At 43.7% G+C, this 21,153-nt stretch overlaps 1 protein-coding gene across 18 annotated transcripts in view; it reads left to right on the top strand.

Moving 5' to 3' along the window:
* Positions 1-21,153, top strand: part of eya1 (EYA transcriptional coactivator and phosphatase 1) — an 80,666-nt gene that overhangs the window by 36,559 nt on the left and 22,954 nt on the right. Inside the window, exons 1-11 of one of the 18 annotated variants that reach the window (XM_083778155.1) lie at positions 1,852-2,038; positions 3,846-4,080; positions 4,968-5,123; positions 6,567-6,644; positions 8,682-8,748; positions 9,130-9,275; positions 10,759-10,896; positions 16,289-16,371; positions 17,066-17,258; positions 19,037-19,179; positions 20,057-20,140. In XM_083778155.1, the coding sequence (XP_083634281.1) occupies positions 3,957-4,080; positions 4,968-5,123; positions 6,567-6,644; positions 8,682-8,748; positions 9,130-9,275; positions 10,759-10,896; positions 16,289-16,371; positions 17,066-17,258; positions 19,037-19,179; positions 20,057-20,140 (1,212 nt within the window). In that variant the 5' untranslated portion in view covers positions 1,852-2,038; positions 3,846-3,956. Of the gene's footprint in view, positions 1-1,851; positions 2,039-3,845; positions 4,081-4,967; positions 5,124-6,566; positions 6,645-8,681; positions 8,749-9,129; positions 9,276-10,758; positions 10,897-16,288; positions 16,372-17,065; positions 17,259-19,036; positions 19,180-20,056; positions 20,141-21,153 lie in introns of those variants that run through there. The other 17 variants (XM_083778150.1, XM_083778154.1, XM_083778161.1 and 14 more) reach the window with 17 other exon arrangements.

The raw sequence follows: 21,153 nt of genomic DNA, 5'->3' as shown, positions 1-21,153 counted from the left end.
TCTCTCTCTCTCTCTCTCTCTCTCTCTCTCTCTCTCTCTCTCTCTCTCTCTCTCTCTCTCTGTCTCTCTCCCTCCTCTGCCTCTCCTCTGTCTCTCACACATCCCTCTCAGTCTTGCTCCCACACACTTCCCCCTCTCTGATCGTTGTTAATGTGCTGTGGCAAAATGTGTTTCTCTTTCTTCTTTATAGCTTTTACCTCTGCAGACCTTTTTTTTTCTCCCCCTCCCTTCCTTCCCCTCCGTCGACATCTTTGCATTTCGCTCCTTCATGCCTCGGTCGGCAGGCCGCGGTTGCGGACACGCGGCTGTTGTCTGTCGCCCACAGAGTGACGATAAAATATACGGTTTTTTTTCCATTTTTTTTTTTTTTTTGCCAAAATGGCCGAGCCTCGAGAAGCGACATGGAAAGTAGACAAACTGTAAAAGCTGCTGGAATGGTATTCATGAAAGCTTCGCCCTGGTGCGAAGAGCAAAGCCTGTGGAGTAAAAAAAGAAAAAAAAAGAACCGTAAGACCACGCAGCTCAGGTTACCCTGGTTCATGTAAACAGTCAGCCATTAAAAATTCATGCCAGGAGTTTTGAAAACGACTGTATGTGTCTTTTTTTCTTCCTTCGATCTCCTCCCCTTCTTCCTGACCAGTTGAGTACCTTTGACCTCTGTTGGACCCTGCGTTCCCGCGGTGGGCCAGAGTCAGGTCTGATATAGTGTTATGGCCGCGCAGGTATATGGCTGCGCTTGATGTTGCAGAGAGGCAAGCAGAGCAGGAGAGTGGACAGCAAAATGTAACTGTCAGCTAAAAGAGAGTAATAGAGGCATTCGTAGCGTCATAGGAAACATATGTGCCTCCATATGCGCTCCGTGTTCTTATTTCCAGTCTGCCTCATTGTCTGAGATGCATCACTGATCTGGGGGCCTCTGAAGGGCCCCTGCGTGTGTGTGTGTGTGTGTGTGTGTGTGTGTGTGTGTGTGTGTGTGTGTGTGTGTGTGTGTGTGTGTGTGTGTGTGTGTGTGTGTGTGTGTGTGTGTGTGTGTGTGTGTGTGTGTGTGTGTGTGTGTGTGTGTGTGTGTGTGCATGTGCGTGTGTGGGCGTGCACATGCACATGCAGAAAAAGTAACTTTGAGCAATAAAAAAGAAACAGACATATATTGCAATGTGAACTATATACTGTATACATGTATACAGTGTGTTTATATACACGTGGGCACACACACACACACACACACACACACACACACACACACCTGTATATCGCTGTCTCTCCTTTGTGAGTGGTCGTGGGGAGCTTGTGCTATGTTGTTGCCATTGCCCCAGGCAGGGACAGGCCCCCGCGGGAAGCGGCCCTGGCGGTCATTAGGACCTGTCAGTGTGCCGGGGAGAGGGGAGTGCTGATAAATTTCAGATAGTGTCAATTGCGGATGAAAGATCTGCTGAAGGATGCTGGGGATGTCACGCTCCACTCACCTCCGCTCAACAAGTCCCATCTCCCCTTCCAGGCAGCGGGCTACCTCAGGCAGGCAAGCCCCCCCCCCCCTCCCAACCACCACCACCACTACCCCCCAACCCATCATCTACCTACCCCCACTCCACCCCTCCCCTTCCTGCTTACCTTGGCTAAGCCTTTTTGCATGTTGATTGGGGGAGGGCTAATCCAGTTTGCAGCTGTCGTAGACCAATGATGAATCACCTTTCCGTCATTTGGCCGCGCTCCCCTCGCTCGGGGAGGAGGGAGGAGGGAGGGCCCTGAAGGAGGAAACAACAGTGCAGCGAGGCTGCGGCTCGGAAAACACAATGTGCGCCTCTGTTTCCCCCGGCTAGCCTGCTCTTCCCATTCTGCTGCAGAATAACAATAATGTTGTCTCAGACTAACCACTTTTGTGTCACGGATGGCTCTGGACTGTGACATCGAACTGCGATAACAAGGAGGGACATTGTTTCCTGCCCGGGCAGGTGGAGAGGGAAAAGGAGAGAGGGACAGAGAAAGAGAGAGAGGGAAAGAGTTTTGTGGCTTGTGAGGACTCTAAATCATCCAGGTCCAGGTAAGAGCAGAGTTGAATCAGCGCCAAAAACAGGTTCCCTGCGTAGTGCGTGGCACAGTGGGATGGCCTCAGACGCTGAGGAGTTGTCAGCCGTTCTCTGCTCAATCTGTGTTGTCTGATTGGTGATGCACTGGAGCCTTTTCAGCTGTTAGCTTATGGCAAAGAAGTTTGGGGGACAAGGGGACAAGAAAATGTCCCCTTGTCGTGATGGAGAAATATGATTAGATGGGAATATCATTTTGTGGCAATTTAGTCTGGAAGTTACTGTAGTGCTTTGTATTCGAGTTTTTCAGTATTATTGTGACAACTTGTGAGGCGAGAGATTCTTAGGTGTTGAGAAAATGAATATACTGTACCTGTGGAGAAAGGATGGTGTCATATTGGAGTTTGTGTGAAGATGATTGGCTTGGCTCCTGGTTATGATTTTTTTAATTGTTGCTATTATTTAGTATTTTGTTGTTACGTGAAAATATATATTTTTAAAATTACATTTTTAAACTGTGAAAAATGTATACATTTACCGCAGCATCTATTATTGAATAATTATATCATACTATCATCTTAAATATCATGTATATATATATACTAAATCATAATTCAATCTTTCTATTCTTCATGTCAGGCATATTGATGGCATCTGATAGCACTTATATGAATTACATGAAATATTGTGCATTTATCTTTGTGGCCCTATATTAAAGGCCAGTGTTTATCGATAGCAGAGAATCGCAGAGCCTTTAAAATCTAATTTGGAATGACAGTATAATGTACAAAACATCTTCTCGTAATTTCATTAACTCACTATTGCATTGGGCACAGCGGCAAAGACAAATAAAGAGGCCAGGATTTGTGGCCGTGCTTTTCAAATCACTCGTGCCTGTCTTCTACTCCATTGTCTACGCCTGATCAAATCCTCAGAGCACACAAATGAGAAGATAGAATAATGTTTTTAGTGGCGTGGTCCTCAGTATAAACACGGCAACAATTAAGGAGCTTGCCAGAGCAAACAAAATGCCTGGTGAACTTCTCATCTCCCATCACTGAGGCATGGGCCCTTATAATCAAGCAGAGTGCTGCACTTTTAACAAGCACATTAACCATAGCCTCAAACCAAGGAACATCTGTTAACAGTCTGCAATGACATGCAATGCAAGACACACTTATGACCGTTTCAGCTTTTTGACATGCATCAGAGTAAATTGGAATATGACATTTAGGTTTACATCGTACTGTAAAGCGTTGACTTGCTTTGCGATTGTTGAAATTGGAGTTTCTATTTCACAATGCCTATATATTATTATTTACATTTTTGGCGTATTTTGTCCTATAATTTCCTATGAATTTTATGACAATTGTTTACTAGAATTTAAGTAATGATTTTGTAATCTGTAATTGATTGAATCATTACCTAATATTACAGTGTAGTTTTCCCTATAATCGTGCTTAATGCTTAAATTAAAATAAAATAAAAGTTTAAGTGTTCTTCCCCTCATCAGTGGTCTACAAATAATAATTTATTTTTCACTTTATTCCAACATTAGCATTTTACTTACATCCCCAAAAAAATCCATAATACCACATTATGTGCATACTGAATAGAGCTGTATGTCTTTTCTGGCCGGAGTGATATTTGTAATTTAATATAATGTGTATGTGTGTGTGTGTGTGTGTGTGTGTGTGTGTGTGTGTGTGTGTGTGTGCGTGTGTGTGCGTGCATATGTGTGCGTGCATGTATGTGTGCGTGCGTGTGTCTGTGTTTTGATGTCCTCGTACATGCACACGTGTGTGTATTGTGTGCGTGTGTAAGATTGTCCGTGTGATCCCGTACGCCTGCGTCCGTGTACATGCACGTCTGTGTGTGTATGTCCACGTACATGTGTGTGTGCGTGCCCGTGCGTGTTTGTCTCTCGTCAGGTCTATGGAAATGCAGGATCTAGCCAGTCCTCACAGCCGAGTAAGTGGAAGCAGCGAATCGCCTAATGGTCCCAACCTCGACAACTCCCATATCAATAACAATTCCATGACCCCCAATGGCGCTGAAGGTATGTGTGCACGGGGCTGCTCCTCTTAACGTGCTCTATTGCGCTATCCTAAGTACAGAAGGCAGGTTAACATATAGGGAGGGCTGGCTGATGGATATTGTGGCTCTCAACATGAAACAGAGTAGGACTTTCTAACCCTGAGGTTCAGCGTTTACCGTTTATTTATCTGTAAAGTGGTGTGTGAAGTCTTCAGTTGCCACAGAATTTATGCAGGCGGTATACGGTGTGTAAAATGTTACGCGCTTTGTCAGAAAATGGGCAATTATACTATATATGATTGAAATATGGAGCTGTGGGGACGAGGGAGGAAATGCTTTTATTCAAAGAGGATTTATTTCGGAGCATTACAATGTAGACTATTTCTGTTCATTCTGTACCTTTTTCAGTTTATATTCTGACACTGAGAGTGATTTCTCTTTACAGAGACTTATCACTGTAGCAGTTTGTTTACTAGTTACTATGTAATTATTCAAAAACCCATAGCATGAAAACGATGTTGTTTTGCATGTGGTTTGTAGTGTACACACCTATTTACTCAGGTGATGGGCCTGTACATTCAAAGCTGAGACCTTGTTTAGTCAAGCGGTCATGCCCTTATTACTGAGCAGCAGCTCAAGTCAATAGAAAAAAGAAAGTCCCGACACTATGATGGATTTTTTCTTTTTAAAGGAAAGTTAGTTTATACGCAGTACAATTGTGTTTATTGAATTCAACTCTGAGAGTGTACAGATGGATCTGTAAGGGTCCCTTTGTACACTTTCAGAGTTAAATTAGCTGTGTAGTTGTGGCTCCAGGTTTATTTCCTTATAATAGGCTGTGCTTGACAGAGGACCCGCAGACATGGTGCACACTGTCATGTGTCCTTTGCCATTCTTTCTTTCCCATAGGTGATAACATCACAATGCTTACCACGGCAGACTGGTTGTTAGGTTCTAACTCACAGTCCGCTGCAGGTTTGTCTTCCACCGGTGATACAATGAAAGGACAATACTTGGTGTTGGTTTCAACTGGACTCAAAGAAAGAGAAGAGAGAGATCACAAAAGTAATGCACTGCTTTGGTTTTCCTTGGTGTATGAGATTTGAATGCTCACAAATTAAAATTGTAAAAAATCTCCCAGACACAAAATTGATCTGATCTAATCTGAGAGAGAAGAATAAGAAGTTGCTTCAACTATTGTTCCTTTCATTCGGAGACTTGTGGCATTTAATTGCTGTGTTATTATTTTGAAAGCATGGTTTGACATTGGATGGCCTTGAGTCCACTGCTGCTGATGAGTAGTTAGCCTGTGGGACATACGTACCATACAGTACTGTGCATAATTTGTTTTACCTTTTTTCGTTATGTCCCATGCCGTTCCCTTAAATACAGTGTTTATTGTGTGCCTTGTGTGACCTGAGTGAGTGACAGTTTGTGCATGCACTGTCACTATCATTTCTTTCACCGTTGTATTGTTTTCACACAAAAAATAAAACACGCTCCCCGTCAACATATGTTTCCGCGCAGAAAGAGCATAGCGGAAACATGTAAAACATGACAGCAAATGGCTTCTTCAACCATGAGGGATTCCACTGAGCATGACTCCCTTGCCCACATAGTGAATTTGTTTTGCCAAAAAAAGAAAGAAAGAAAAAAAAGGGAGAAAAAAAAATCCCCCAGCCTGCCTGAAGTGAAATGGATTGATTTCAAAGATTCCTGAGCTGTCAGATAGCTGTGAAATTGTCTGTGCAGAGCTGTCGCTGTAGCTGTTTAAGGGAGCCAAGGTCAAACAGCGTTCGCTACACTCTTAAAAATATTTTATACACCATACATTGTCTTGACATTTCAATCGTGCTTGCACGTCCATACGGGATCTTTTTCCTTATTTCTTTTTTAACCAATGATTCTGACTATATGCTTTGCTTATTTCTCCCATATGCTACATTTTAAACACTGGGTAAGCCATTAAGTAATTGTTAAATAATAAACCCATTAAATATAAATCCAAAGTTGAATTGATTGTACTAATTTAATTTAATGTTTGGCTAAATGTGCTATGAAGACTATAACGTTTGGCTTATATTGCTGTTGTAGAATTGTTCAAAATCAAATATGTGCATGAATCAGCTTTATGAGAAATGATACCATCTCAGTCATTGTTGAGTAAGTCTTAGTTTATTCTTATTCTGTATTCCTTGCCAAATGATGCATTTTTGTTTACTGTTGCATGGCCTTTATACAACCATATAAGTGACATTTAAGAATGAAATCCATTTGGCCAATAGTTTTGGATGGAAGATTGTATGAAGGGTTGTTTGACTCCTCCCTCCTGCCTCTGTTTTTATTCTTACCTTGAAGTAACTTTAACTGTATTTTCAAAACAGTCTTGTTTCTATAGTGAGTGTGAGAGTCAGCCTGTAGTACAGTTTGGAGTAGTTTGACTTATTCTTTTCGTTGCAGACTGTGATTGGGTGCCTGTGGTGACAATGTGGCTCTCTTTGTTTGCAGTTAAATCAGAGCCAATGAGCAGCAGCGATATCACCACCTCTGTAGCGGACGCCTCTCTAGACAGCTTCTCAGGAACAGGTAAGGCGGTTAGATTGTGTGTGTGTGTGTGTGTGTGTGTGTGTGTGTGTGTGTGTGTGTGTGTGCGTGTGCGTGTGTACTGTATTTGTTTAAAAGTGAGTATTTAACGAATAGACACTACCTACTTTACCTATGTCAGCATACTTAATGTGCTGAGCTTGCTTGCGTGTGAGCGTGCGTGCGTGCTGAATTATGACCTGTCCTGCACTGTGCCTGTCTGTCGGTGGAGTGACATGGTGTCTCTGTGGCCATAGCTCTCTCCATGGGCTGTTACTCTATCGCTCTATGAAATGCATGCGCACACACACACACACACACACACACACACATTAAGGGTAATTGTTATATAGGCTAATACCCAGACCTAAAAAGATTTTTTTCATGTCTTCATATGTCCAAATTTGATTGTACATAGATATTTTTTGTCTGCATCAACCTGCAGCACTATCTATAGTGTTTCTATGAACACATGATGATCAGCTCCGCATCCATCAAACCACTGTCCCTGAAACAACTGCACATGGCTTTAGCTTGCCGCTAATTTTTCCCCATTTCCGCAACTGTTTAACCAAGCACTTGATACCTTGACGCTAGAAGCACATAAATCACTGCTCTGACTTTTGTCTTTTGACAATATTAATGAAATGTAGTAATCGTACACCCCCTTATCCTCCGCGGGGAAACCCAAAGCTCCGCTCAGAAAGAGCAAGGTTTCTTCCAGAGGACAGGTGCTGCTGATGTGGGAAACGTGTTCAATATTAATAATGTGTGTGAGGGCTTACAGCATACAGTTACTACTCCCCCGCAACCGAATCCCTTATTTTACATGTCACAACCAATTACACAAATGCCTCAGAACTGTGCTACTCAGCTGTGTTTAGCAATGGTATAGCGAGCGTGACATGCTTTTAACTGTATTTTACATTCAACAGGAAGCTTAATTGTGCCAAAATGAGGTGTCAAAAAATAGAATTTGTCAAAAATATTGAATGACATTAAGGTAGATCATTGGAATTTCAGTTAGTGAATGTATCACACCGTTTCACAATGAATCTTCCAAAGTTTAGAAATGTGAATAACTGGCATAGCATTTAGAAAGTTTAGTTTGACCATCTTCTCAAATGATTTGGTTCTACTAAGCCTTTATTTATTTTATTCTTTTGAGCGTTGCAGCCGCTCCAATGCACAGCTTTGTGTGTATGTCTGTCTGTCCGTTTGAGCACAGTATGTGATCATATGATTGGACATCATGTTGTTGACATCATCAGACATCATCATTGTGATAAAAAGCACCGATCACTTCACACAACAGTGATTTCTTTACTAAGGCCTTATTGCACATCGAAAATAGCTGATCTATGAGATCACAACTCGCCACACGACGACACGTGGTGAGCTTGTGTATTGGCTATTTTAGCAACACAATGTGCAACCTAGGATAAATCAGCCACAAGTAGGCCATGACTGAAATAACAAACAGTAATAACTGGACGGGGGGTCACAACGTGTGTGTGCAACGTGATTCTTCTTACTACGGCTTCAAAACAAGCAAAATTCTGTGTGATTCATAATTATGCTTAGAGGGGGATTTCCCCACATTTCAACAGGGCTGTGGAACCACACAGACGGATTGCATGTTTAATGAAGGAGTGATTATGCAGTAGCACTCGTTACCTGCAATCAGTGATGTCACTTCCAATGTACTGTGGTTGTGGGTTTAAAGGCCCTAGGCACCCATGCAGAGCCACAGGCCCCAGACTGATTCACTGTTTACACCAGTGGTCGTCATGGCAGCCCCACAAGTATCTCACAGATACGCGGGTCAGCATAAAAATCTGACATTCTTACCTGATTATTTTTACTTCATTATTGCTCTCCGGTTTTCAACCTTAAATAAGGTTACTGAAATAAATAGTGTAATGCAATGTAATTACTGCTTCCTTGGAATCCAGAAGTTCTGTTGGCAAAAGATAATATTTACCTTATTTCTTAATGTTTAAATATGTGCTTGCCTCTTTTCTTTTTAACTCTCCTCAGCTATTGGAACCAGTGGCTTCAGCCCAAGACAAACTCACCAGTTCTCTCCGCAGATTTACCCTTCCAAGTAAGACTTCTTTTAGTTTTCTTTTAAAAATAAGCAGCATCCAACTTCATTTAGAACTTTAATTAGATCCTTCTGCTAGATTTACGTTTTTCTGCATGGCTTTGTTTGCCTGGATGTCTGCAGCTTGTGCACTCCCAAATCTGTTGTAATTATTATCTTGCAAAAATTTCCTTTGCAATTTATTATTCTTTCGCCATGTATATCAGCCACGTGATGCTATCTCCCTTACAGCTTTGGCTCAGTATTTAAGATTAAGTAGCACGATCACAAAGAATTTGTCAGTGAGCAAAGTTTGTGTTATGGTTTTTGGGGTAAAATGCAGTCCTCTGTCTTCCTGCTTCCCTCTCTCACTTTTCTCCTTTTGTTTCTTTTCTCAAATAGCAGAACATATCCACATATTCTTCCTACCCCTTCATCCCAAAATATGGCTGCGTATGGGCAGACGCAGTACACCACAGGAATGCAGCAGGCCACAGCCTATGCTAGCTACCCCCAGCCTGGCCAGCCCTACGGCATCCCAGCCTATGGTAAGATCTCACTGACATTGCATCCAGTCCTTGACAAGCTGAAAGATGTCCTTTAGTGTCCTCATCGCTGGGTCCTCTTTGTGCTGTGTTACAGAGAGTATGCACAGCACAGAAATAATATTTGTTCCCCATGGTAGATATCAGGACAAATCTTAGCTTAGTACCAAGATTCTTCTCATAATAAAGAAAGACCACGGGCAATGCTGAGTCATTGTTTAGTGCCTGCACGTGGTCCTCTAATGCCACACAACAATTCGCTTATTAAGCTGTTCCGACAGATCTGAAAGATTACTGATATAAATTTCAAAACAAAAACTGGTTTCCTCTGGCATCGCAAGAGCGAAACAACAGAGAACATAGCTAACGGTGGGCTTTATTTGTCCAAAGTCTTTGGTAGTACTTTGACCTGAAAAAGCCTTTCCAATAATGTAGAGGAATTTATGCTGTTTGTTTGAGTGGTGGCAAACTGTTAAACCTGCTGTAACATAGACATTTACCTTGGGACTGATTCAATCTAACCCTTTGTCAGTTTAACTAACAAACACTAGCAAGTGTAACCTTTTATTATATTTGCAACGTCTCACTGATGGCCTATCTTATATAATAATACTTATTTAAAAAATCACTAATTCAAATATAGTGTGTTTTTTTCAACTCTGGTTCTCTGGGACCACTAGTACAGTTAGTTTTCTATCTTACCATTAATTGCAATCGCCCGGCGTTCCAGGTATAACCACTCACTGATTAGATATCTAGAGTGAAAAGGGCACCAGGTGAATTCATTCATTCAAACCTTTATTTATTCTCGAAAGACATTGAGGTCACCCTCATTTGCAGTGTCGTCAACAGCAACATTTCCTCATCACATGATGTAGCACGCATGTCTAAAAACAGTTGCAGACACTTGGGGGTAAGTCTGCAATCAAAGATTTTAATTGTCCGTATGTTACGGGAGAACAGATCTTTAATTTAAGCTGTAGTTCATTCCACGTGGTTGGGGCACTAAAACAAAAGGCCGTTTTCCCCAACTCTGTGTTTACATTTGGGCCCTTTAGTGTGAGCCAGTGACTGGAGCGTGTCCTATATGTTACAGGATTCCAATCCAGCAGAGCTTTAACGGTAAAGTTCCATCAATTGCTTTAAAAATAAACCAATGTAATTAACTATCTGGTAGAATGGAAAACCAGCCGAACCAGTGGTCCCTGAGGACCGGAGTTGAGAACCACTGTAAGGGCCATACCCGGTTTGACTGCCAAGCACTGGTTGTCCCGCAAACAACTGCTTTGCAGTGAGATTGAACCCCATGCAATCTGATATTTCTTAAACGACTGATAATAGTGATTATCAGTGGTCATCCCATTCTGTGATAACACACACAAGCAAACGGCTCTGTGCCCCGTTTGCTGTGTCCAGTGAAATTGAAACCTAGTGTGTTGACTGTTGCTTGTGCATCAAACCGATCTGGTGTCACTAACTGATTTAGGTCCATTGTGGGCAGGCATAAAGACGGAGGGGGGTCTGAGTCAGGCCCAGTCCCCGGGACAGACGGGCTTCCTTAGCTACAGCTCCCAATTCACCACACCACAGACGGGACAAGCACCCTACAGCTACCAGATGCAAGGTGAGGACGTCATGATGAATCACCTACTCCCCAAACCTCTAGTACTTTCTTAATCGCAAATTCTTCAAACTCAACTTATCTACTTATTCCACCCTCTGCCTTTCTACCTCCCCAATAATATAACCAACCTACCTCAACCCAAAGTGTCTGTACTTCCTGAATCCCTCCTCCTCCCACTTCCACCCCAACGTTTCTACTTCGCCAATAGCCAACTTCTCTACTTCCTCAGTCCCCATCTCATGTACTTCTTCCAACCCAACATATCTGCTACCTCACCAATTCCTCAATCAACAACAATTCCCCAGCGTTTCTAGTACACTGCCTACTATTTCTTCTCTCAAATAGTACAACTGGATACCTCTTGGGAATAGCTGTTGAATGTCTCCCTTATGCATGGCTTTCGTCAGGAAAATGTAACAAATACATAAACTGGATGGGAATCTAGAAGGACAGGTAGAATGGGTGCTCTAGTAGTCTACAAGACCTGTTTCTCTTGTCCTTGCTCTTTCTGACAAACCAACTCTATCTCTCCCCTTTGATCCTCAATATCTATTATCCCAAAGTACAAAGGTCTTCTTTTACCGTTGCTTTACTAATGCTGCTTAATGACGTACTTTCTTTTTTTCCCCCCCATTTGTACAGATTTTTGCATTTCTCTGTACAGCAAACATTTCTCCCCCGTTTCCTCTCCCCTCCAAGCTACTTTTATTTATTCTCTTTAAAGGAGATTTTGAGAGAAAGGGTCTATTTAACGATTCGGTGGCATGCGTGAGGCCCTCGCCATATCCCAGGCAGATGGCTGTGTCCGGGCAGTCGTTATGAGCTGCCTCCCCGACTGCTCCCTCTCCTCTTAAAACGAATCAACACAGATGGAAAAATGGCAGGCACTTAAGAGGCACCAGCCATGCCTCCCCTCCCCTCCCCTCCCCACCATAGCCTTTTGTTTTTTCTCTCCCTGTGATCGTATTTGTATTTGTTTAAGAGCTGAGACCGTGGAGATTTATGGCCTTGAAGTCGATAAATACAAGTTGTCGCTCTTTCTCTCTCTCTCTCTGTCTGTCTCTCTGTCTCTGTCTCTCTCTCTCTCTCTCTCTCTCTCTCTCTCTCTCTCTCTCTCTCTCTCTCTCTCTCTCTCTCTCTCTCTCTCTCTCTCTCTCTCGATAAATACAAGTTGTCGCTCTCTCTCTCTCTCTCTCTCTCTCTCTCTCTCTCTCTCTCTCTCTGTCTCTATCTCTGTCTCTTTCTTATCTCTCTCTCTCACGCACACGCACACACACAGCCCTTTACCTTGGCAGCACCTGTGCCAGAGTAAGCTAGCCCGCTTTTTCTTGTTGCTTGCTTCTCGCCTGTCTGAACGTGTGACCGTAGGAACATCTCCACATGTTGCTGAAAAGCCTCCAGAGCATCTTACAATAAATAACACTCGCCCAGCAACAGATGTGGCACAGGGAAGCCTCTTTTCCACGCCTCTTAACCAAATACAGTCGGCCGCAGCTAGAGATCTGCAGCACTCAACACAGCCTGCTGCATGGTAGCTGAGAGACACACACACACACACACACACACACACACACACACACACATAAAGAGAGAGATGGGGTCAAAAAAAGAGAGACAGAGAGCATGCAAGGCAGAATGTACAAGCTGCTTGCCTGGCCTCAGTGGTTTAACTCACGATGACAGTGTTATGTGCCCATTCATCTTCTGAGTATTATGCTTTCTCTCTGTCTCCCTCTCTCTTTCTCCTTCTCACTCTCTCTCCCTCTCCCCGTCCCTCTTTCCTGCTGCTATCTCTAGCTATCGGATGCCCCACACAGCGTTAAGTGCGTTAGTAATTGACAGCCATGTTACATGACAGATTGACCACTATTGTGGCCCTTGTGTTCTCTAACTCCGGCTCTGGCCCTTGGCCACAGCATTATCATTACTCTGTATTGATCTGCCTGGGAGAGGGGCTGTAGGCCTGGGTGTCCTGAGTCTGACCATATACTCAGGGTCTATATGTGATACACCCCACCCCACCGCCCACCCCTGTGTCCCTGCCACCAGCCTGTGGCCAGCTGTCAAGGGAAAGGACGATTACATTAATGTTTTTCTGCGCTTGGCTTTCATGTCTGATGCCATGGAGCTTTGTGTGGGTGCTAAAGTTGCGATACCAAACTGCACGGAGAACAAAGGCGTGCCTGTGCCCTCTGATGTTACGGACCCTCATCATAGTTTATTGAGTGCATCCTTTTGGATTGTTTCTGCATGGCGCTGTTGTGTCACGCGTTGTGTGAAAATAGCCGACCTACAAGATCACAATGTGTCACATTATCATGCGATGTGAGCATTTAGATCTGCTATTTTTTATAATTAATTTGGGAACATTTTTAGCTATAAGGAAGCCCAAAACAGGGATGCCTAGTTGAAAGTAGTTAAAGAGACAGAGAACCTATGCCGACGGTAGGACCAAGCAGATGTTAATTAGGTGAATAATTGGGTTCTAGGCAGTCTCTCAGTGGCAGTATGAGTGGAAGGAGTCAAGGCCCCGGTTTGCCTTTTAAAAGGAGAGCCCCATCTGGACTTGATAGCCTATTCCCAAGTGGGGCATACAAAACTTCTGCTACAAATATTGTGCACTGATGATAGACTTAGCCCGTGGCAAGAGGACTGATCAAGCAAAGCAAATGGACTCCCAATTGCAGGGCCAGAAGGCAGGATGGAAGGGAGGGAGGGAGGGAAGAAGTAAGGGATGGTGTCTAGTCTTGAGTGAGTGAGCTAACTGGAGCAGGACAGGGGGAGGGAGAGAGAGAGAAAACATGCCCCCCGGGGAAGCGCAAGGGCCCCCCATTTCCCCCGCCACCACTACCACCGCAACCACTACTACCCCCCCCCCCCCCCCTCCCCAACAGCATGGGCCCATTCTCACTGGGCTTGCAGGGGTCCCCTTGGCTTTTATGTGGGTCCTTGTTCTCCACAGAGTAACCCCCTAACCCCACGAGTGAGAGCTTTTATGACTTTTTGAACTGTGCATTAGGCTAATTTGTTGTCGTTCAAAGCCTTTCTTTTCCACCCAGGCTTCTCTTTTATTCTCCGCCTCGTTGTTTTGTTTCTCGATGTGTAACTTTCTGTGGAGACAACAGACGTTCCTCTGTCTCTCTCTTTATGTCTTTCTCTCTGTTGGAAAAGCCCTTAAAATGTCAAACAAAATGACAGACATGTCAGATGAAAAGTGTTAGAGAGACTTGGTTGGAAAAGAAGGTGGAGAATAATCTTCCGTTTACACATGTGATCGCTGGAAGAGGGGACAAGCTAGACAAATAAATGATCCGTCTTGGTAATCTGGAGGTCTTTTATTTCCCTAAAGATTTTTAGCCCAAGCAGTGGCTTGAACTATGTACTTGTACATTGTACATCAAATAGCAACATAGCTGATCTATAAAGCTCAAAACACACTGAAATGTGTTTTGAGATTGTGGATTGCAAATTTTCACATAATATTTGCCTATTTTTGAAGTCCTCGACTGGCTCAAGCACCGTCCCGTCTGCAGTGGCAATGGTTTGTTAGATAGGAAATTGTGGAGGGCAGCGATCCAGGAATCCCGTGTTGGTGTTGGCTAGACCTCACTCTCGCAGTAACTAACTTTGCCTCTTTCTTTCTTTCTTTCTTTCTTTCTTTCTTTCTTTCTTTCTTTCTCCCCTTCCATCCGCCCCTCTCTACCTCCCTTGGCCTCCCTACCTCCCCCTCCACACGCACATACACACCTCCCCATTCTAAAAGCTGCTTCAAGTTTGTCACGGTGTGGGAGGGCTCTCCTTATGGGGCCAATGACCAGAGGATGAAAAGAACTCCCTATGTTTGTCTCTGGGAACAAAGGTGTAATTACGCCCCCATTTAGGAACAGTAAATTTATCTGACCCCCTTCGGTTTCACTGACTACAGGATAATGCTACGGCTGTGGGAGAAAGTGGTTGTGGCGATGCAGTGAAGCGGCGGTTTTAAGAGATCGTAGCAGCAGTAGCTGTCATTAATGTCCCCTGTGGATGCACAGAGAAATTACCTTTGAATTGGACATATTTGTAACGCTTACAGGAACTAGCCCTTGAGGGATTGGTCAGAGCATGTCGCTATAATAGACACAGTTTAATCAGATATACTGTATATGTATTCCTATGCACAGCTTTGTGTGTGTGTGTGTGTGTGTGTGTCTGTATTGTAGTAGCACGGAATGTGATGATTTGATTGGCTGAGCACGGAATGTGGTGATGTATGATGATGTATGATGATAAGAGCGCCCCTCACTTCACACGAGTGTGATTTCTTTTTTAAGTAAGACCATGCTAATCCTCTCCCAGAATGGAGAATGAGCAAAAGGTCTGCAGTGTGAATATTAGGTTACCACAGTGCCACGTATTGTCATGCAGGCCAGTGAGAACTTGATAGGTGTTTGTAAGCATGCAAGCACGGACATACGCATGCACGCACGCACGGACATACGCATGCACGCATGCACGGACATACGCATGCACGCACGCACAGACATACGCATGCACGCACGCACGGACATACGCACACACACACACGCATGCACGCACGCACGCACTCACTCGCGCACTCGCACAACCCACATTTATTTTCTATGAGCCCTGTCTTTCTCTCCCTGTCGGCCTGCTGTCTGCCTGTGAGTTCCCCTGCAGTTCACCCACCCTGACATGAGAGTGCAGGTGGAGGGGCTGCTGAAGAGAGAGGGGTCAGTCGCATCCCGGGGCCCGTGGTCCACCCCCCCACCCCCCCACCCCACACTCATGTCATGTATATTATTAAGCCATTAGATGCTATCAGCCCCACTGAATGATTTAATTCCCTCCGATGTGCTTCTTTTGAAAAGGAAAAGCATACATATTCATTGGGGACTGCCTGGGATGACTATGCACCGCCCCACCACCACCACCACCACCACCACCACCCAAAATAAAAAGTCACTACTACAAACCCCCTACCCCACACCACCTCAGCTCTCCCGCCCTCTGCCCCGCCACTCGTTCCACCCTTCAGTGACTCACACACAACAGCCTCTTGTCTTCCTCACATTGTGAGGGCTCGGACCGCTTGGAGAGCCCCCACCCCACTCTCCTCTTCATTCATCAGTGCAGATTCAATCACTGATAACGCAGGAAGAGTAGGAAGATAGGGCTACTGTTGAAGGCTCTGCCTCCCCCCCCCCTCCCCCCTTCTCTGTTCGCCACCCCCCAAATAGTCCCACGAATAGCCAGCTTTCCCTCCCTCAAACAGAGTGCACTGTTTCACCTGAAAAACCATACGACCTTGCAAAGTATTTCTGCTGACACAGGAGAACGTTATCTCTTTTGCCGTATAATGTCTGAAAAATGTCTCGTTTCTTCCATGCAGGTGGCACTTTCACAACAACATCGGGATTGTACGCGGGAAACAACTCCCTGACGAACTCGACTGGATTTAACAGCACGCAACAGGTAGCCGTGCCCACCCACCCACACCCCCCACCCTGCTTTCTCATCCTGGGCTAGCTCTGCAGCCTATCAGCAGCTCATATTAGATTAAAATGTAAACTTTCTTTCCCAAGCTGGAAATCTTTAAGGAACACGTATTCTCTATATGTTGCATTTCACCCATGACATATTCAAACATGAATCACTCAGTGTGTCAGAAGTGCTGTAGACGGGGATTATCTGCTTCTCCCCCAGCACATATGTATTATGCCACAGAGGAAAGAAAGAAAAAAACACACATGCACACACACACACACACACACAGACTAAGACCGATCGTTGTCCAGATGGAGGACAGAAGAGACATGTGTTTGCATTTATATTTTGGAATCTGCACTGTAAAGTAGCAACACTGGTGCAGGGCAAATCTCACATTACTCTGCCCTGCCTCCTGCTTCTCTGCTTTTCACACTACTACCTTCTCTCTCACCCACCCACCCATCCACTCTCTCTATCTGCACTCTAAATCTACATGTCTGTTTATTGCATTTCTGCTTTCTTCTCTCGTCATGCTCTACCTCTGACTATACTGTCCTTACCCACATCTTTGCCCTTATTATTGTACACCTCTCTCTGACAATCAAATACCTCCTTTCCCTCTCTCTCTCTCTCTCTCTCTCTCTCTCTCTCTGTCTGTCCCTCTCTCTCTCCCTTACAGGACTACCCCGGCTACCCAGCCTTCGGCCAGGGCCAGTATGCTCAGTATTACAACAGCTCGCCCTACACCTCACCCTACATGACGAGTAACAACACTAGCCCCAGCACGCCCTCCACTACCGCCACATACACTCTGCAGGAGCCCCCCTCTGGCATCACCAGTCAGGCCCTCACAGTCACAGAGAGCCCCGCAGGTAGCAGGAACAGACACACATGGACACACAAGTACAGTACATGCACAGAGAGAGACACGCGCGAGAATGAACGTTCCACACAAACACACGTGCTATATCTACTGTATGTGCACACATGGTAGGGCTGGGCAATTAACTGAAAATATACCATAATGATATATGGAATCAATAACCGACTTATAACTGAATAATGGAGAAGGTTTTTACATTACAGGTTACAGGTTTGTTTTATATTTCAACGAATCAACACAAAAGTATAAAGGGATATTTCACTTTCAAACATGTTTGGGACTTACACACAATTAAAATACAAAATAAATGACAATAAAACAAAACATGTTTTGCACCCCAGCAGCCCAGACCGTTTTTAAGTTTCTTGATTCTTTACATATTTGATATTCATTTTTATCAGACACACCCCTTCCTATACAAACTACAAACTCCATTTTTAGATTAATTGAAAACACCCATCCTTGGTTCTGGTGACTGATATTGGCCTTTAATGCGTGAGGGAGACGTGTTATTTCATTTGTGTTTTATATTTTTTGGGGGAAACAAAATAAATTAAAACAGTAATTGAAAAAAGCACATAAGACACACCCCTCACGTATTAGAAGGACAATATCAGTCACTAGAAGCAAGGACAGGTGTTTTTCATTAATCTATGACGGTTCAAATAGAGTTTGAAGTTACAATGGGTTTGTATAGGAAGGGGACGTGTCTGATCAAATGAATATCAAATACTGAATCAAGCAACTTAAAAACTGTCTCGGGTGCTCACAAAAGCCAGAGTAGTATTAAAATGAAATTGAAATATTCTTTTAACGCTGTATTATACTTTGTTGTACAATGGTGGCATACACAAAGTGAAAATATCTGTTATTTTCATTTTTTTTTTTAAATACATCGTATTTATCGTAATCAAGACAAAAGTTTAAAATAGTCGTAATATTGATTTGAAGTCGCAACGCCCAGCTCTAACAACATGCATACAGTACACAATTACACACACGTGTGCATGTTCTCAGGAGTACAGGGGGCTTTGTTTGGTGCAAATGTGGTCTCATTTGAACCATCAGATATAGTACACACTCATCTGAACCATCAGATATAGTACACACTCATCTGAACCATCAGATATAGTACACACTCATCTGAACCATCAGATATAGTACAGTAAGTACACACGTGTAGGAAGGGAAGTGTGGGAAGCACGGAAGGACGACTTTACCCATAATTGTATGTGACGTTAATGCATCATCTGGCAGTGGTGTGTTGATGATATCATTTATAACTTAATGGCTGCATTTGAACTTGTCATCAATCAGCAGTCAAATATATCTGGTTCTGAATAAACAATCTCAAGATGCAGTCATTCAATTTAGACTCAGATGAAATCTACGTTATCGCTCCATGAAGCACACTGGGATTTTCCTTGCTGTGTGTTTTTTTTAAATGCAATAGCTTTCAGAAACAGCTCTGCCAGTAGAACGCCATTCATTTGATTATGACTCATAGTCGTTCACTATCACTGAATAACATCCCAGATGAATGCCGGTGTGTAAAAACTGTAACTATAATAGAACAGAATATAAACATTATTGTCTGCATGTGGAAAATATGCCTTTGGCCTCACTGTAGCACATCCAAGACCAAAACTAAACTCAACAGACACAATTGCATATATTATAACTCATTTGCTAAAAGCAAACATAAATAGTAGCATATCTCTGTCTCTTTTTTTTTTCTTCATTCCTTCCTTCTTTCCTTCCTTCCAGTGGAGTATAGTACCATCCACAGTCCATCAACCCCCATTAAAGATTCAGAATCGGATCGATTGCGCCGGGCCTCGGATGGAAAGTCACGTGGCCGGGGCAGGAGAAACAACAACCCATCACCGCCGCCCGACTCCGACCTTGAGGTAGGGTGAGCTAGCGCTACCGTGGCGACAGACAGCCTCACCCTGTCTGAGGCGCGCGCACGCGTGCACACACACACACACACACACACTCTCTCTCTCTATCCAGCGCTAATCCACTTTACTCTATGGCTGCCACAGTGGGTGCTAACTCCTGATGCACATTCATTCTTAAAGATTTGAACACGTGTAACTATGAATGAGTTATTAATGCAGCCTGGATTATGTTTTACCGCAACGTAAAAATATAAAATAAGTAAGAGCCCTCATGTAAAGCAGCATGTGATACAGCTGTGAGGAAATCAGACTGATTTGGTGCTAGAGTGAACAATGTCCCACCATCGCACGCACGCACGCACACACGCACACACACACACACACACACACACGCACACTCACACATAGTACAGGTGCTATAAAACACGGTGGCAACGTGTGTGAATGTTAAATAGTGGCCATAATTATGTCAAAATAAACCCTTAATTATTATTGGGGCTCTTCATTAATATGATCTGAATTCCAAAGAGGTTAATAGCAGCCATTATGGTGCTGACATCATCAGCATGTTAACATATCTAGTTAATTAGTTTGTCACTATTGATTGCTCTAATGTAAAGGGCATGGGGTGGATGGCGTGCGGTGAGGGCTGGGGGTGGGGGGGTGCGTCGGGGAGGAACTGTTGTGGTGACCAACCCCAGCAAATGGATCCTGGTCCCTATGGCACGCAAATACACGCTCCTGGCCTATTGACCAGGAGGATCACCTTGCAAGCATACAGAGTGGGACATTGATTTTGCCTCTTTTTCTCCCTATTTTTCTTTGTTTCTTTCTTTCTCTCCCCTCCCTTTCCCCTTCGTATCGCCCACTTCCATCTCTCCAGCGAGTTTTCATCTGGGACCTGGATGAGACAATCATCGTTTTCCATTCGTTGCTCACGGGGTCTTACGCCAACAGATACGGACGGGTGAGTGACATCAGACTGTGGCAGTAGCAGTTGCAGCTTATCAGCAAAACACATAAATATCAAACCAAAGAAAGGACAGAGGGAGCGAGGGGGGAAATGTGCCGGAGAATAGGAGAGGATAGGTTTGGAGAGGGTAGGTTTCATCGTGCCTTGAGACCATAGTGAGGAGATGGAGCGGAACTCAATGTACAGATAATTGTTTCTTTTTTTAATAGGCCCAATGAGGCCCGGCAACTATTTGCCTGCTCGTTGCAGCTGTTGGTGCTATGCAGGGCTGCTCAGGGCTCGGCTGCAGGGGCTCACAACAGTTGCACTCGGGATGTCTATTGACACATCTTAAGTGTTCCTTTCTCCTTTAGAAATGCCACATTGTTAGTTTAATTAAGTGCTGCTCAATCCGGCCCATTCAGGCTTGAATTTCCCAGGAGAACGCAGCAGGAGACTGAGACCACCGAATGTAATTTGGCCAAAACTCTAAACTAGTGAGGCGTTCTCCACTTAAAGGCTTATCTTGATAAAGATTCAATTAAATGACTGTCTTTTTTTCCATTGTCGGATGGTAATGCTACAGAAAACAGCTTGTGTTTAAACTTAAACCATATCCGCTAAATGAGAGTATGTGCTTTGAAGGTTGTTGGAGGTATTTGGGAAGTTATTTGCTGTGTGCCCCATGTCAGTGTACATGCTCATTTCATGAAGAAGAGTTTACTTTTCCAGGCTTTGCTATTTGTTATTTCATATAAATTTCGCTCTAAATTTAAACTTTCAAAACAAACAATTTGTGAAATAAGGCTGTCTCCTCTTCTCATGGTTGCTGTGAGGTCATGGGATCTACAGTATACAACGCTGAGTTTATCAGTTTTTCCCATTAAGAAATGTACTTGCATCGACCTGAATTTAATGATAATGTGGTGGCATATAATTATGAAATATTAACTGTCTGAAATATAATTATGAAATATACTCTACAATCTATTTAGTTTATTTTATTTTGACATGATCAGATCTGTTAT

Source organism: Protomyctophum parallelum (assembly GCF_964188405.1).
Source record: "Protomyctophum parallelum genome assembly, chromosome: 12".
NCBI lineage: Eukaryota > Metazoa > Chordata > Actinopteri > Myctophiformes > Myctophidae > Protomyctophum > Protomyctophum parallelum.
Note: the sequence above shows the minus strand (reverse complement) of the source record. Positions and strands in the feature narration are given on the sequence as shown.